The sequence below is a fragment of the Lygodium microphyllum genome, chromosome 11 (assembly GCF_053477565.2).
Source record: "Lygodium microphyllum isolate KBCC chromosome 11, Lygodium_microphyllum_v1.1.10, whole genome shotgun sequence".
In the NCBI taxonomy this organism is placed as follows: domain Eukaryota; kingdom Viridiplantae; phylum Streptophyta; class Polypodiopsida; order Schizaeales; family Lygodiaceae; genus Lygodium; species Lygodium microphyllum.
In genome coordinates this window covers 100,687,368-100,704,766 of record NC_141145.1, presented here as the reverse complement: position 1 = coordinate 100,704,766, position 17,399 = coordinate 100,687,368, and the positions used below count along the sequence as shown (strand labels likewise).

Sequence of the window (17,399 nt, the reverse complement as noted above, 5' to 3'; positions counted from 1 at the left end):
GCATCTTTGGAAAATGTATTTAGATCCTACTATATTGGCAAAGTAAGAGCTGATACATCAAGGATATGGAGGATAATCAAGTTGCAAACAAGTGCCAATATGCTTAAAACTACTTGAGAATCCTCAAGTTGATGCCTACAAAGTAAACATATATGATGAGATTCTGCACATAAAACATAGTTGCATCCCTATAGTTTTCTTGGTTCAATCGGTAAAAGAACATAACTTATTTTTGTCAATGGCATTTGGTGTGAAAAGTTAAGGTTGGGAAAACAATTTGCCCCGCGTATTGCAATCAGTTGGGCAGATATTTAGTGGTGATGTATGGACTATATTTGGCATCTTGGAGAGACTTTTAGTTCATATTAACCAAATATAGTAGCTTTAATTTGGCATGTTATGGCAGAGAGATGAAATGATAGTTAATGGCCAAAGATTGTGATCAAGCAAGGCCAATGAGTAGGACAAATATTGGTAAGATTTGTTTCTTCCATTACTCTTTGAATAGACCCAGTTAGCTAAAACCAACCGTTGAGAATCAAAACCAGATAATTTTACCATTTGCAGCAAGGAAACCATCTTGTCAACTATTGCCTGGAGGAGCAACTTGATCATATTCACATTAGGGGTTATTTATTGGTAGACCTCACAACCTTGCAACAAAATTGACTGGCATGTAGAATGCAGTGAAACTAAGCATAAGACAAGTCCCAAGGCACAATTTTTCCTTCTTTTTGGCCCAAGGACTACTGTTCAAAAAGCAAAGATCCTGTCAGCCTTTGAAACAGGTGAGACCTCAAGGCAAGATACTCTGACCAAGCCCAACATTTCCCCTAGAACCTGCCGACTATGTAAACTACACCTATGCAGTTTTTACTCTTTCGTCAAATTTGCCTAAATTAATGAATACTTGGATGCATAATACACATAATCCATTGATGTATTTTTGGATCCATAATACATAAGGAGTATCACAGAAAATGAGCATCAAGAGACACGAGATTTTTGCACTTATTCAAGCAGAACATGAATCAGATTTGGCATTTCATAGACACATGATTTTACTAAAATACTCCCTTATTTTAGTACACAAATGGAGTACACAACTAACTGTAAAAGCCAAACCCACTCAGCTCCCTTTGGTAGAGACAGTAGCATAATATGAATAAATTCTGAGCCACTGTATACGGAGCTGCCATAGCCAAAAAGAGTATTGGACGTCCTTACATGACCAGGGACTACTACGCAGCATAAGCATCACTCTACCATGAAGCTTGAAGGTCCACATTATAGAACACAATCACAGATAGCAAAAAGGTATAAATTACGGAGTCTTTTACAACATAGCAGGGCATCCAGAATCCAGCCTTGATCTGGAGAGAGAAAACTAGCTTTCTTAACCAATGGTGATCAGCTCTCTCTACAAGCTGCTTCTACTTATCACAGAGCCTTTGAGCCAGAGCTCACACATTTGGTAGTGTCATATCCACACGAACATATTGTCATCTACCAATCTCAGGAATCTATTGTCAACATCAATTTGGGCAGAGCATTCCAAAGTATCTTTCAAGGGACTCCGACCCCAAGACATTTAATGCTGAATGAGCATGTCCGTTTGGTGATACATGAAGTTCATATCGGATGAAACGCTGAAAAGAGATCAAAACCGTTACTAAATAGAACTCTTGGCAAGCTACCACGTATTGACATTAATCAAAGACGTCACTGCCACACTACTTTTCTTACAAACAACCATCAAAGACTTAAGTTACATACAGATAGTTGTGATATGGTCTCTGCAGAAGTGTCAACATGCCAGTCTGGTTCAAGTTGCCTCACAAATGAAGCCTTTCCTGCTTCTGTGCTGCAGAATAGTACCTGACCATGGTATACAAGATTAACCATGGATCATTTCATTTGGAAGAGAGAACACACACACATCCATATATGCCTATAGAGCGTTTTGCTGAAACAAAACAATTGGTTGCACTCCACTGGAAAGTATAAAACATGCAAACATGGGTATTGCAGACACTGATTACCAAGAGATTTTTCACAATGGACTCAAGTTGCACTGTAGGGTTTCTCACCCTGTTTGTATTAAGAAAACACCCCCCCCCCCCAAAAAAAAGCCCCAAAAATGGGATAGGGGAAAAAAGGGAAGGAAAGATAAACAGAGATCTCTTTTTTGACACATTCTCGTGTATAGATGTAGATGTACTGCCTTGTGTGGCAGAAAACAATTGGTTGCACTTCATTCTACAGTGTAAATTATCAAAAAAGGGGTATCACTGACTCTTCAATTATCAAGAGATTTAGTACTTCAGACTTTTCTCACTTTGTTTCTATTAAGACCACAAGTGCATGCCCACACACGGCCTCAATCCACCTCCACCATGCACAAACAATATAGTCGTTTGTTTGGAAGAAAAAAATTTGTTGCACCCATGGAAAGTAAATAATATGAAAACATAGGTGTGGCCAACCAGTTGATTACCATGAGAGATCTTTCAAAATGGAGTAATAATATTCCTCAACTTGAATTTTTCTCACCTTGTTCTTATTAAGACCACCAAGTGAGAAGAGACCAACTGCTTCCAGTGCTGCAAGTACAATAGCCTGTATAATGCAGAAAATAGTTATGCAACAGAGCAGTCAACACATATAAACATGAACATAATGGATGCAAAGGAACTCTACTCCCATCACCACAATAACACAGCACAACAGGCAAGGACGGTGGCGCTTTTACCCAATGCCTACTTCAGATTACATCCTACTAAAGAAAAGACCAGTAAAGCAATGCTTGAGCCTTACCATGGACCTGAGTTTCTTCTTTTCCGACAGCAAAAAAAAGCCAAACTCAAGGTATTAAAGAGGGTGAACAGAAACTTGAAGTAGGCTATTAAGGCTGGTCACACACTGCCCCAGACAGATGAGGCAGTGCAAAAAGAACAGAAGCATAACACCATCGGGTCAGCACAGCATTGGGCCCACATTCTGGGAAATGGACACATTTGAGTGGGGGAGATCCTCCACCCAAGGCTCACATCCATGCCCAAGTCAAATAGTGACAAGGCTCATTTATCAAGTGAAATATCTGGCTGACAGGATTTGGAAACCTACCCCTAAAAAATCCCCCCAGGCCCCTGCACTCCTAAGACCTAACCAGTGGGCCAACCACCTTTTGGTGTTGATATTATCCACAGACAGTGAGTAATCAACACTGCAGATGCTTTTCAAAGCGCCATGACTGTTCAGGCAGTGTGTAACCAGCCTAAGATATATCATATTACAAATTATGTGAACTTTACAAACTAGATTTTTCAAGAGGCCACAGAACTTCAGAAGTAGCCAACAATACCCACAATAAGGATATAGCTGACGAAATAACCATGGCAGCCAAGCCAGCATTCATGCTGATTAATGTGGCATGAGAAGGACGGAAGGCCCAGTAGCCTATAAACGAGCAAGAAAAACACTAAATTGGCTGACCTGATAAGTTGGGGAGGCATGGTACTAGGCCCCAATGGAGAGAGGGCAGAAATGGCCAATAAAAGCAATGTCAAAGCTCCAAATGTCCCCATCTAACTCAGACTGAGGCTAACAAACAGGTGGCATGCAGAAAGTAACAAATAGAGATAACATATACAAAGGAATAAACAAAGTCACGACAACACATGAAAGTACCTAAAGCTTGTTGCCTCCCATATGTAGAAATTTGGGTGTCTTGCTTATACACATTTACATTCACAGTAACAACATAAGCTTTAGAAAAGGTAATTGAATGCATATTCATTGCATACAATTCAAAAAGTAAAGGGTCCATCACAGGCAAGATTACTGTCAATACCAATGATATATTTGCTTCAGACACAAAACGCATCTATTGGAATGCAAAAAGAGTCAACTTTTGGCCCTTAACATGTGTTCAACACATTAATGACTCAGTTCCAAAGAATTTGTAACACAACAATCCGAGTACACTGGACAGTTACTTCATGTTCTTGGCTTGGGAGAGCAAATCTGTTTTGCTTTTCTGTTGAGGATGCTGGATATCCTTTTGATGCTTCATGAACTCTATTAGCAAGCAATTAGATGTCTGATTTACTCATGCAACATGAGACCAGATATTCAATATGCAGTTTCTCAGTTGAGCAAATTTATGTATAGCCCAAGTTCACAGCATTGTCGAGGGGTCAGGCATGTCTTCCATTAATTAAAAGCCACTCAGTCATTGGGACTGTTTTATCCATGTGGCTCATCTACTAACTCGCATGTATCTATTGATATTGATTGGGCACAATGTTTTGGCGTAAGTGTCGAATAATGGTGACTATTTCTTACTTGGTGATGCATGTGTATCATGGCTCAGCCACCCCATGGCTGAAGCATTGCCAACCATTGCTGGGGAAACCGAACCACCATCAAAGTACCCTGGGTGACCAACATTAGCATGCATGCCTTGTTGTCCAAAAAGCATTGGATTGGTACTTCCAAGTTGCCCTTGCATATGCATCAATTGCCTAGTTAGCATCATTTGCTTATGCTCATTACCCACAGTTGGAAAGTCATGCTACTACATTGGCTCTTCCTTCTATATATCTTGATGTCCAAAGCTCTTGAGGATGATTTCCTCTTCTTGTCTTTGTTGCCCTCCTTTGGGGAGTTCAAAAAGCGCATAAACCAAGGACTATTTGCCAATCGCACAAACATTTCAATTGTAGTTTTCATTATTAACTTGCGGCCCATGCTACCGTCAGACGTGCATGCAACAACGAAAGCATAGAAGACTGCACAACATAAGAGAGAAGGAACAGAGATTGCAAGAAAAGAGAAACAAAAGAACACTGCAAAGGGAGAACTAAAAGATATGCTTGGAAAATGGAATCCATATACCAAGACATTAGACAATTGTGTACAACAATGAGTCATTGGCTATGTAAGCACTAGCATCAGCTCCTACTCTCCAACAAGACCTACTCTAGAAGTCTACAAATGATGAATGAATGGGGATGGAACCAAAGAATAAATAGGCAAAAAATATATAATATATACACCAGGTCAGCCAACATTTGGGCCAATAAAATAATGAGGTTGGCAATAAGAATGGCAAAAACCCTCAAAGACAAGTGCCCAAAAAATGCACAAAAGAAACTCCTATGCCCAATCTACTAAACTACACCCAAGCTCACTCGTGAGCTTACTAGTCTATGAACATCCTCTCTCGGATCATGGGTGATCTAGTACAATGCAATATTACAATGATAATGACTCATCATAATACTTACAACAATGACCATTAGAATAAGACCATGGATACTCAAGCAATGGGTGATCAAGCCACCACCAAGGTGCCTCGAAGTGAAACTCATGCCGATGTCAATCATACCAACTCCTGAAAATAGAGAAGCATCATAGTAACTCTCTATGGCTGTCAAACATGCCTGGCAATAGCATATGTGACCATTAATTCCCCGCCTTTGGCCAATCAAACTACCAAAGTGTTCCCTTATGTGAGCTAGGAATAAAAGTCAATCCTATTCTCTGTCAAGAAACAACCCATCATGAAGCTGGGTGTCAATCCCAACTCCAAGATTTCAAAACTTGCTAGAATTCAATCAATGTGGAATATAAGTCCCTCTCTGGATCCGTTGCACCTACATACCTGCATAGATGAGGCTCACATGCCCCACCTCTCCACCCTCTTATACTCCCTCTCTAGCACTAGAGAACCATGAAGGATAACCGCATCACCAACACTAGAAAGCAGCGAAATGAGGGGGAAGCACGCTCTTCTCTTTCTCGCCAGAAGAAGAGCCCTTCCATGCCTTGGCCAAAGAAGCCAAGTCAAAGTCAAAGAGAAGGATGACTCATCGAAGAAGTCTGTATCCTACTTTCTCCTTCTCCCCTTCTCCCTCTTTCACAAAGTCGATGACTTCTTGCAATCCTTGTATAAGTAGCTCTTCTTCCCACAGTAATGGCATCGGGCCTTCGTCTTCATCTTCCAATCACCTCTCTGTGTAAAATGCCTTGTCCTAGCCAACATGACAAGATGGAAGCCTGCCTTGTAACCTGAAGGGTGCCTCATGCTCGAGAAACATCAAGGACATACGAGTGATGCTCACTAGCTACGAGCATGTCTAGGCCCTTAAAGCATCAATTACTCCATCAAACTCCAAAGGGACCCTATAGAGCAAAGTCCCCATTAGATAAGCCTTTGGAAGCGCAAATTGTATGTGTTAAAGTTGATTCTATAAACATAAAGTAAAAAAGTAAAAAAGTAAAATAGTATCCTTCAACTCGAACTTTATTTGCTAGAGCTAACCATAGAGGATCACTACACACATGGTCAATGGAGTCTCATACAACATCTACAACTTGTCTCACATCTTTGAAGCTATCCTACAAGAGATAACCACAAAAAGGACCTCTCTAAAAATACGTTGAAAAAGTGCAGAATATGCACACGCATCATCCAAATCCCATGTAAGCACAACTTTGTCATAGTTGTCACAGTCCCAATTAGCTAAACTAGGATCTAGAGTACTAGGACCGACACTAGCTCCAAACACCACACACCACAAACACCTCTACACAAGCCATGCTTTCATGACAACACTCCAAGTGAGGTAGTTAAGGCCATGAAGTTTACCATCAATGGAACAACAGGGAGGTGTCATTTAAAGAGAATAGAATGAGAAGATAAAGAAAAGAAGAGAAACAAAGAAAGTGCGACCAAACACAGCACAAACTGTACGGATCATAAGTTCATACGCAATGTAGAGAGGCTGATCACAAAAATCTACTACAACTAGGGAAAATCAGGTTAGACAACTGAAAATCAGCCAAACGAGGAGGAATCAAGAAGATTACAGCCAATAGACACTATCAAAGGCTAGTCTATTATAGCAGTCTTCTATGTTTTCACCGTGACATCAACTTTTGACATGGTATCAAGCATTCATATTGGGATTCTAGATGTTGTTTTGTAAGCGTTGGGAAGAACATGAGAATGACAATACTTTGAACTTAACCAACTCGATCAATTATCGATATGAAAATTAGAAGATAGAGAGAGTAAGAGAGAGAAAAGAATCGATACCTTTTTTGAGAGTCCCCTTTACAAGGATTTATTGAAGCAAAGCCATGAGCACCAAGTGCCTAAACTATATACAAAAGGGCTGATTTGCTACAATTCTGAAAATTAGAATTTTAAAACTCTAATTTACGCAAATTCCAAGTAGCAAGTTGATTTTCTTCTTTATTAGTACTTGAATTAGATCAAGCTAAGTAGAAAGTGCTTCTTGGATGAGAGATAGATAGAAGAGTACAAAGCATGTGACTGAAATTTCAGCATTAGAGTTTATTCCAAACAAAGAGAGAGAGCTCCAATATATACGTGTGGGTTTTAGGTGCTCAAAGATGGAAAGTAGAGTCTACAAATTACCAGTATAGAGACACTTGTCTCTTCAAAATGACACATGTCCTATTCTAGATGTCACATGTCACTTTTCAAGCTTTTCTAGAGAAAGAAGCTTCCAAACCTTCTACTCTAAAAATCTCTCAAATGGTTAAGAATTTGTGATAGCTGCTGAAAACAAAATTATTCCTTGAGAAATTCTGAAGCCTTTGGCGCAAACAAAATTTCCATTTGAGCAACTTCTAAAAATCATAACCTTGTAAATTTTAGGAGACACTCAATTTAGCTTCTGAAGAGCTTCATTACATAGGTTCACCAGTTCGTGGTTTGTTTCTTTGGTCATGAGCATTTGGTTTATATATGGGCTTCTAGTGACTATTTGAGTGTAAAAGTCTTAGTCATCTAAGTTTTTTGGTCAATCTGATTGCTCGACTAAACTTTTAATTTCTCTTGGGCATCTCATCAATGACAACCCAAGTATAATTATAGGGTGCTTTGGCCATCAACCACTCTTAAATAGAAAGATAAACATTAATCATATTTTACAACACTTAAATAATACAAATTGCCTTTCAAAGTACATGAGCATCAAATTAATTTGGAATCATTGAGCCAATATATCTTCATAACAATTGATATATAAAAGGTTTGTTATAATCTTTTGCTATGGAAAGTCTACTCTCACACTATTTTACTGTCGATCAGTCTTTCTCTATTTCTTGCAGCCTGGTTGACTAGTTTCTGGTTTTTTTCTACATGTTTCAGCCTTTAACCATTTGCACCTTTGTATTGCAAACTATGTTTAGGTTTTCTACATTCTATACGATTGCATTTAATGCTAACTCACTCTACATTTTTGTAATTTGCCTCTCTAAAGTTTGCATTTAATGTTCTTGCAAGCTGGGCAACAGTATTTTCTGCACAAGACAAGAGAAAAGAAAGAGAGACTGGAAAAAAAGAGAAACGGAAGAACACTCCAAAGGGAGAACTCAAGAATCTTCTCAAAAAATGGATTCCATATACCAAGTCATGAGACAGCCATGTACAAGAGTAAATCACCAACTATGTGGGCACTAGTATTGGCTTCCTCTCTACAACAAGACTTGCTCTAGAAGTCTACAAGTAATGAGTGAATGAAGAGGAGAGAGCCAATGAATAAATAAGCTAAAAATATGCCAAGTTTTGGATCACATCAGCCCGCCTTTGGACCAATTATATAACTAGGCTATACGAGCATTGGCATCAACTCCCTCTCTCCAACACGACCTACTTTGGAAGTCTACAAGTGATAAATAAATGAGGAGGAGACCAAAGAATTAACAGGCAAAAAATATGTCAGTATCTAGATTAATTTAGTTGGCGTAGGTGAAGAGGAGAGTGCTTAATGGAGTGCAAGATCAAGGCGTGCTAAAGAGCAAAGCTGAGAGTTAGAGAGAGTGAACACAGAGATAGGTGTACCAGATTGTGATGGTACACAAAGAATAAAGGAATGTATTTATATGTTAGGGTACATTAAGGGTGTGTTCACACCCGTAAGTCTATTTACATGGAGACGAAGGGACTTTACACCCAACAACCTCCCACTTAAAGGCCCGAAGTGGTACCTTTAAGCTAACCAACTCCCACTAAACAAATGCAATGCTCATGCTAAGCCTTTGCAAGATACTTAGTGGGAACATCTGCAGGGTTATCTTGGGTTTTGACCTTAGTCAGTGTGACAAGACCACCATCCAACACCTGCCGTATAAAGTGATACCGAACATCTATGTGTTTGGTACGTGCATGGAACATGGCATTCTTAGCCAGACATACTGCACTCTAGCTATCACAACCAAGCACTGGAGTACGTAAAGAAAGACCAAAATCCTTGACCAAACGGCCAAGCCAAATAGCTTCCTTAGAAGCTTCGGTGGCTGAAATATATTCAACCTCTGTAGTACTCAGTGCCACAATTTTCTGCAATCTTGAACACCAGGAAATAGCCCCACCAACCAAAGTAAAAACATACCCACTGGTAGATTTCCTAGTGTCAAGATCTCCTGCCATGTCCGAATCACAAAATCGTTGACTCTCTAGTATACCCTTTCCATAGAATATACATTTTTCTTGTGTATCTTTCAGGTATCTAAAGATACATTTCACTGGTTCCCAATGTGGCTTGCTAGGGTTAGACATGAATCTACTAACAACTCCCACTGTATGAGCAATGTCAGGGCGAGTTGCAACCATGGCATACATCAAAGATCCACAAGCCGATACATAAGGTATACCCTTCATGGCACTAGCAGTTGCATCATCCTTAGGGCAATCAGCTTTGCTAAGCTTTGTATGTGGCGGTAAAGGCACACCAAGAGGCTTAGCATCAGCCATATTAAATCTTGTGAGAGAAACAACAAACACTACCCTCTGTCTCTTTTAATGCACATGCCCAAAATGTGTTCAGCTGCCCCCAAAATCTTTCATAGAGAAGGTTGAACTCAGCTGCCTTTTAAGAGCATTCAAAGTAATCTTATGTTGTCCTGCTATCACCATGTCATCCGCATATAAAACCAACACAATAAGGCTTCCATCGTCAGCCTTTTTAGTGTATAAGTAGTTATCTGCATGACTGCGTTTAAATCCATAGCTGAGCATAAAGGCATCAAATTTTTTGTACCATTGTCTAGGGGCTTGTTTCAACCCATATAAGCTGTGTTTCAACTTACAAACCAAACGCTCTTTTCCTAGAATAGCAAATCCTTTTGGCTACTTCATGTACAGCTCTTCATCCAAGTCACCATGAAGAAAAGCAATCTTCACATCCATCTGATCCAACTCTAAATCCAAGGATGCAGTGAGAGCAAACAAAACACGAAGTGTAGAACGCATGCGTAACCTAAGCGGTCGGAAGGAGGGGTTTTGAGGGTGACTAATTGCTGATAAGATTCTAGATGCAACATTTGTCTTTGCAACTTCTTTTGAGGAAAAGCTATCATCATCCTTTTTATCATCTTTCTCTTTCTTACCCTGTTGTTTCTTTCTTTCTTGCTCTTTCTTGAAGTACCAGAAATCAGACTTTTTATGCCCTTTATGCCCACATTGATAGCATGTGACATCCTGTTGTTTGCCCTTCCTTTTGCTTCTGCTTTTGCCTTTGGCTGCATTACCCCTCTTTTCAGACCCGTCTCTTACATGGTAAGCTGAGCCACTGCTTTCACCACTAGACTTTCTTCTGATTTCTTCATTAAGAATTGAACCTCTAACACCATCAAAAGTCAAAGTGGGGTTGTTGCTAAGTGACACAACCAAAGATTCCCAGCTATCAGACAAAGTCATCAATAAGAAAATAGCTTTCAATTTATCATTGAAAGATACCAAACTAGAGTCCTGCAAAACTAACTCAAAACCCCTGTGAAAGCACTCAAATGCTCAGATGTTGGCTTAGACTCATCCAACTCCATGTTCACAAGTTTACACATAAGATGCACTTGATTCACACGAGTTGTATTTTCATACGTGTCCTTAAGCTTTTTCCATATAGCATAACCTGTATCAAGACGTTTGATGTCTATAAGTACATCATCAGATACTGCCATCTTAATGTATGCAATGGCCTTCTTATTAAGTCTAGCCCAATCCGCATCTGTCATAGCTACAGGCTTAGTCTCAAGAGAGCATATTCACAGTCCTTGAGAAACAAAATGCCTTGTATCCTATCCTTCCACAAGTCAAAGCCAGTGCCATCAAACCTCTTGATTTCAAAGAGGGATTTAGTGTCACTGCTGCTAGAAGCATTTGCAGCCATTTTTCAGCAATAAACCAGAAATTCAATGCTGCAATTTATGACAGAAAAAAATGACTGAATATTCAGCTGATTTTAGCCCAATTTTTCAGCAAATAATAGCAAGATTCAGTCCAAGTACATGTACAGCAGTAGAGCGAATGACTTTCAACAGCATGACTGCAATTTCAGCAAACATTAAATGCATACATCACTGCCAGGTAACTCCTACTTCAGCAATATCATCAAAAATACATCTGCAATAATCCCAGATCTGCAAATGATCACTAAGACTGCTGCAACATGAATAATCAGCAATACATCAACTCAATGGGAGCTGTCCAACATGTGTACTGCATATGTATGTTCTCGTATCAACTTCTAATACCCAAATCACCAAGAAATCTCTGCAATTTCTCCAAAATCACACAAGCGGGAGATAAAAATGCTCAAATCACTCTGCTTATAACCACAAGATTGCTTCAGCAATATTCCCAAAGTGCATTTCACGCATTAATTTTGCCAAAATCCACAAATTTCAGCAAAAGCCCCAAAATTTCACTAACCGATCTGCCCCAATTGCATTAATACAGGTTCCGGAAAGCATAAAACGGGCAAAATTAGCAAAATTTCACAAAATTTTGCAAAATCCCCAAATTTCTCAGGTCCAATTGTGCACCAATGTTAGCCAATCTGCCTCAACTAAACAAAATTTCACCAATACAGCAAAAGCCCTAAATTTTATGGGTCCAATGTTGAGAAATTTCACTCAAAAGAGTGAAATTTCAGTAAATTTGGCGAAATCCCCAATTCAAACACACACAATGTCTGCAATTTCTGACGCAGATGCCTCAATTTTGCATGAGCAGCATTCAATCTGAAAAGCCCCAAATTTCTAGGCATAAATATGCACAAATGTGAGTTTTGTGCTTACACGCACGAACCCCAGACAGGCCAAGGGGAAATTCAAGGAGAATTTTGGAGAAAAAAAACGAATTTTGTGACTTTAAAAAATGACATGACAAGGTCCGTTGACCTACCAGTCACGTCGCAACAATAGGCCCGTTGACGGAGACAAAGGGACTTTACACCCAACAATAGGCCAATAAAATAATCAAGTTGACCATAAAAATAATGGCAAAACTTCCTCAAAAACATGTGCAAAAAAATGCACAAAAGAACCTGGTGTGCCCAACCCATTAAACTACACCTAAACTCACTCATGAGCTAACTAATCTATCTATTAGCAATTGCATGCCTTGTCCAAGCTCTAGTATTGCATTTCTCCCTTCATTACATGAATTTTCAGATTGAGAGGCATCTATCATTGCTTGATCTCATTTTACTATATAAAGGCATTATAGCTATAATGCTTAGCTCATTATAATCAATACTAAAGTAACGCTTCTAACTTCCAATCGGCTACTAGGGGCCCACCAATTCAACGAAGTTGATGGTATCCCAACAATGGAACCATGAAACCAACCTTCTATTCTTCAAATGGGTGGTAATCACCTAATTATACACTGATTACAGCAAGTAAATAAATTCATTTAAACTAAAATACAAATGTTACCACTTAATTTTCGATAGTAGACTCTCGATTGGTCCCAAAACAGATGCCCCTTCCAATATTTCTTTAACTTATATTGCAATTCGATGCAATATACTAAGATTGCTTTGATCTTCTTCACTTTCAAATACCTCTTGCAGTCACAAACAACTAAAAAGCCTTCTTATCAATTGGCCCCTTGATTCACCCATGGATCGGCCTTCAATTGACACTTCACTAGTCAAATCTAGCCCCAAATCCAATTGGGATGGCTGGCTTCCTGAAACCTCTAGCAATTCCTCAAATTCTAACACCTAATTTTAAGTACTAAGCCTTCAATTTTTCAACATAAGACCCAAGATGGCTGCCAAACCCTAATTTCTACAATAAACTAGGGTGTACAGCAACAAATGCTCTATTTTCACCTTCTATGGCTGAGATCTACTGTGAATGGCTAAGAAAGGCCAAGGGAATGACTGCACGTGAGAGAGAAAGCTGAGGAGAGAGAAATCTCTAATTTCTATCACAAGAAAGTGCTCAAATTTGATGTTACCTTGCTGAAAATGGCTGAATGACTACAGCCCACCATCAATAGGAGCCCCATATGCAATCGCCTACCCTTGTGGACCCCAAAATTATCGTTGCTTGCCTATAGACAACCTACAAGAACTATCACACATCTCCAATGGCTTCCTAATCAGTTTAGTGGTAGCTCTTTGCCATTCTCCAATCGCTAGGCTACTCACTAATGGCTCAAAATTTGTAGCACTTCCCTCTCTCTTCCTCTCCCAAGCTCCACAATGCTGAAACGAGGCTCAGTCATTCCCCAATAGCCTTTCCCTCACTTGCATGGGCAAGTTTTGCCGAGTGGCAACCTTCTAATTAGATTTTTCACCCATTTACTTACTTTTTCAAATTAACAATACTAAAAATTAATTTTGGCCACTGGCCCTCCCCAAAAAATTAAATGTGCCCATCCACAATTAAATTGGCTAGGCCATTTTAATTCCCAAGTGGTCATATGCCTTAATTGACCCCTGAACTAGTATTAATTAATTAATTAATTAATACTTAGTTTCTAGTGTCACCACTGACTCTTATTGGCCAATTAAACTAGTATTAATTAATTAATTAATTAATACTTAGTTTCTAGTGTCACCACTGACTCTTATTGGACAATTAAATGCCCTAAGCCAAAATTGACATGAGACACCACCTAATACTTGAATAGTTTAACCTATTACAACTTTTGCCTTTGACACACTAACATCTCAACATCCTTGGCCCATCATTATGACTAAATTAACTTTCACATTACTCCTATACCTCATGTGTGCACATTTCATTAATATCTAAGCCAAAATGCCAAGCGAAACATTAAAATTTTGCATCCCTGTGACATAAAGTCTTGTTAAGATGCAACTTCATTGGTCTAGAAATTATAAGAATATCCTAGACTATATAGATGTCACGTCAATAAAGCTAAAAGATTAAATATAAAAGAACATCAGGAAGATGGGAGAGTATATTTGTGAATTTTATTGTAACCAAGATAGCCAAGTTTATTCCAACCAATCTGATCTAAAAACTCTAAAATTGGATAGAATGTTCATAGAAAACGTATAAATGAAATATGGCCTTTCAATAAATATAGTTTTACCTCACAATAATTTAATAACTATTTTCATAGAGCATTGTTTAGGGAGCCTAGAACAAGCTTAGAATGAGTATGTCACAACACAACATAGAAAAAAGTTGTAGATTTTTGTTCATTTGCATAATCAATTATCTATTGCATTTGTTTACTTTCTAATTACAACATATCTTTAAAAAAGTATCACAACTAGTAACTTTCTCATATATGCTTGAAATTGGTTATAAATGGCACTAAGCTACTCTTGTACCAGCCATTTGTAACCAATTTCAAGCATATATGAGAAATCTAAAGTAATACCAAAAGGGTGCCAAGCTTTTAGACCAACAGGTAATGCGTGGTACAAGAGTACTCTAGTTCTACATATGGATTGTCCTTGCTAAATTTACTATTAACATGTTAAAAGCACCAAATTTCCCGAGCAAATGTGCACCAAATTTGCAATTTTTGAGTCAAATTGTCCTATTCTCCATAAAACTCCCCAAATCCCAAAAAATCCCCAATTTTTCAATTAAAATTTCTTGTTGTGCTTATGCATGCGAACGTCAGTCTATGGGAAGGGGAGCAGACTATCATGTGATCTACGCCCAGACTATCATGTGATCTACGCCCGCTTGCCCACTTCGTCACGATTGACCTCGCCCATCACCTACTCACTAATCTCTCTTTTGTGCTCTCTCAAGTGGGCTCTGAAACCATGTGAGAGTGCGCAACGAAAGAAGGAACACGAAGGCACGAAGGCAAAGAGAGAAAGAGAGTAGAAAATGAAGAAAGAAATACTGCATCGACTGAAATGAATGCTTAATACAAGGATGTGGACTGATCAATCCCAACACACAGCCCAGAGCATCAATGAGGGCACCAGATCAGGTTGAGATGAATGGCAGCATCGATGTCAAAGAGGAACGGGAGATAAAGTGCTAAAATCTGCAGAAGAAGAATGTTGTGAGTGACTTTGGGCCCGGGGGGGGGGGGGGGGGGGGGGGGGGGGGGGGCAATATATATAGCCGTCACCCCCCATATCTGGCCAACCTGCAGCCAGCCAGCCAAAACTAGCCGACTAGCCCTAAATATGGCCAACCTACAGCAAGCAACCAGCCAAAACTAGCCGACTGGCCCTAGAATCTAGCCAACCTGCAGTAAATACCCTAAAATGGCAGCCACCTGAAAAAGAAATGCAAGCACATACAAATGCTGAATGAAGTGACAAAGCTCCTCTATCTCTTACCAAACTCTGACAAAAGCTCACAAGCTGGAGATGACTGACTGACATACTAAAATAGGCAAGACAACAAAAACAAGACCAAAGGAAATGTGTTCTCTAAATGAAACATTTTGTAGGATCGTTCAAGACAAATCATCCCCCAAGAAACATTTTTTAAGACTAAAAAATATTACATCAAATGTTCTGTTTCATGACTTCGTTACGTGAAACGAATCGAAACATTTCATTGGTTTCAGAGATTCACGTTTCACTAGGGTGAAACCCGTTTTTTGGTTAACTATAAGTTCAATATCTGACAATACATACTAAATTTAGTTATTTTTACTCTTGATAGCTCCCAACCCAAAAGGAAAAGCCATAGAGAGGAGACAAGTGGCATGACACTCATTACATAAGCTTCCAAGTATCCCACCATTTATCACACCTCATTATATCTAGTTAAATACATGTCTTGTGCTACTCTACCTTCCCTCTTTGCACCAAAAATGAGCTCATTTTCTTTCATTCTACATCAATTTTTCTTGTTATAAACCCATGTATATCAATTGAAGATAGCCCCAAAGTTGATCTCCATCATCATCCTCCACTTCATCATCAAATCTATAAATTTTTCTCATCTCACTATTGTTTTACATGACAACAATCAATAGATTCATTACAATACCATTTTTTTAAATGCACTTCCAATGAAGCATTAGTTGCCTCTAAACAAATATTCATGAAGCTTAAAATGCAAAAGCATAATATGATGCATGATCTATGATTGCATACTCTTACCAACCATGTTCCCAAATTGCAGCTTGTTTGCAATTATGTATGTGATCCCACCCCAGTTGGGCTGATATTACTTTGTCATGGGTCTACTGTAGTAAAGCAAATTGGCTTGTTTTTTGTGTGTCTTTCCTGGTTCAATTGATTTGCTTTTACGCAGAGGTATTAAGGGCAAGGGCAGCACTCCCTAATGTGAATTATCTCACCTCCATTTCAGCTATGCCTATCACTTTGACATCATTCTTGAAATTGAAGCAAATCAGTAATGTTCCTGCATATTATCAGTTTTCTATGACTATAGCTGATGAGTTATAATGTTGTTAATTATGTTGAGTCATTCTTGGTGAAGCGTCCTTTCACTGTGCACTTTACTCTCATGCTTGGAGGGGGGTTTCCCAATGCTCACATCCACTTTGAGTGTAGCTTACAAACCTTACAAGTTATACTTCACTTCATCTTGATATAGTGAAAGTACACATTAGACACCTTTAATGTCTGCTCTTCCATAGGAAGAGTGATGGTTTGATGGACAAGGAGGCTTCCTTGAGGTTTGAAACGTAACTATTTCACTCTCATCAAGTTGGCTGGAATTCAAATCAGCTAGTTCTGGGATGTGTAAGTCATTTCCAATCATCAGGTGATGTCAACCCATCAAAACTACACATTAATCAGTTCACCCTTGCTAATATTTGATTTCTTAATATTATCATAGCAGCCAGAAACGTTTAGAAACGAAACATCAAAAACGTGTTTCATAAGTTTCTGCCAAGAGGGGATAAAATAAGAAACGCGGGGTTTTTTATATAGGGATTTTTAATAGTTTTGACTAGGGAAAGAAATTCTAAACATCTATGGAACTCTCTCTTAAACAAAAAATGGCCAATTGAGCTTGAGTGATAATAGAGTCACTTGAGAATAATACGTTACATATCCATGATCCATTATTAACTTATCACGTATGTTAAAGTTAGTCTTTGGACAAGCTATACTATGGTTTAGAACTCAAACATTATG

At 38.9% G+C, this 17,399-nt stretch overlaps 1 protein-coding gene across 2 annotated transcripts in view; it reads right to left on the bottom strand.

The window, feature by feature from the left end:
* Nucleotides 1-1,152: 1,152 nt before the first annotated feature.
* The window catches only part of PEX22 (peroxin 22), a 36,354-nt gene continuing 20,107 nt past the window's right edge, over nucleotides 1,153-17,399 (bottom strand). For both annotated transcript variants that reach the window (XM_087687916.1, XM_087687915.1), the window contains exons 6-8: nucleotides 2,554-2,619; nucleotides 1,777-1,878; nucleotides 1,153-1,649 (exon numbers count right to left, since the gene is read on the bottom strand). In XM_087687916.1, the coding sequence (XP_087544042.1) occupies nucleotides 1,536-1,649; nucleotides 1,777-1,878; nucleotides 2,554-2,619 (282 nt within the window). In that variant the 3' untranslated portion in view covers nucleotides 1,153-1,535. The remainder of the gene's footprint in view (nucleotides 1,650-1,776; nucleotides 1,879-2,553; nucleotides 2,620-17,399) is intronic.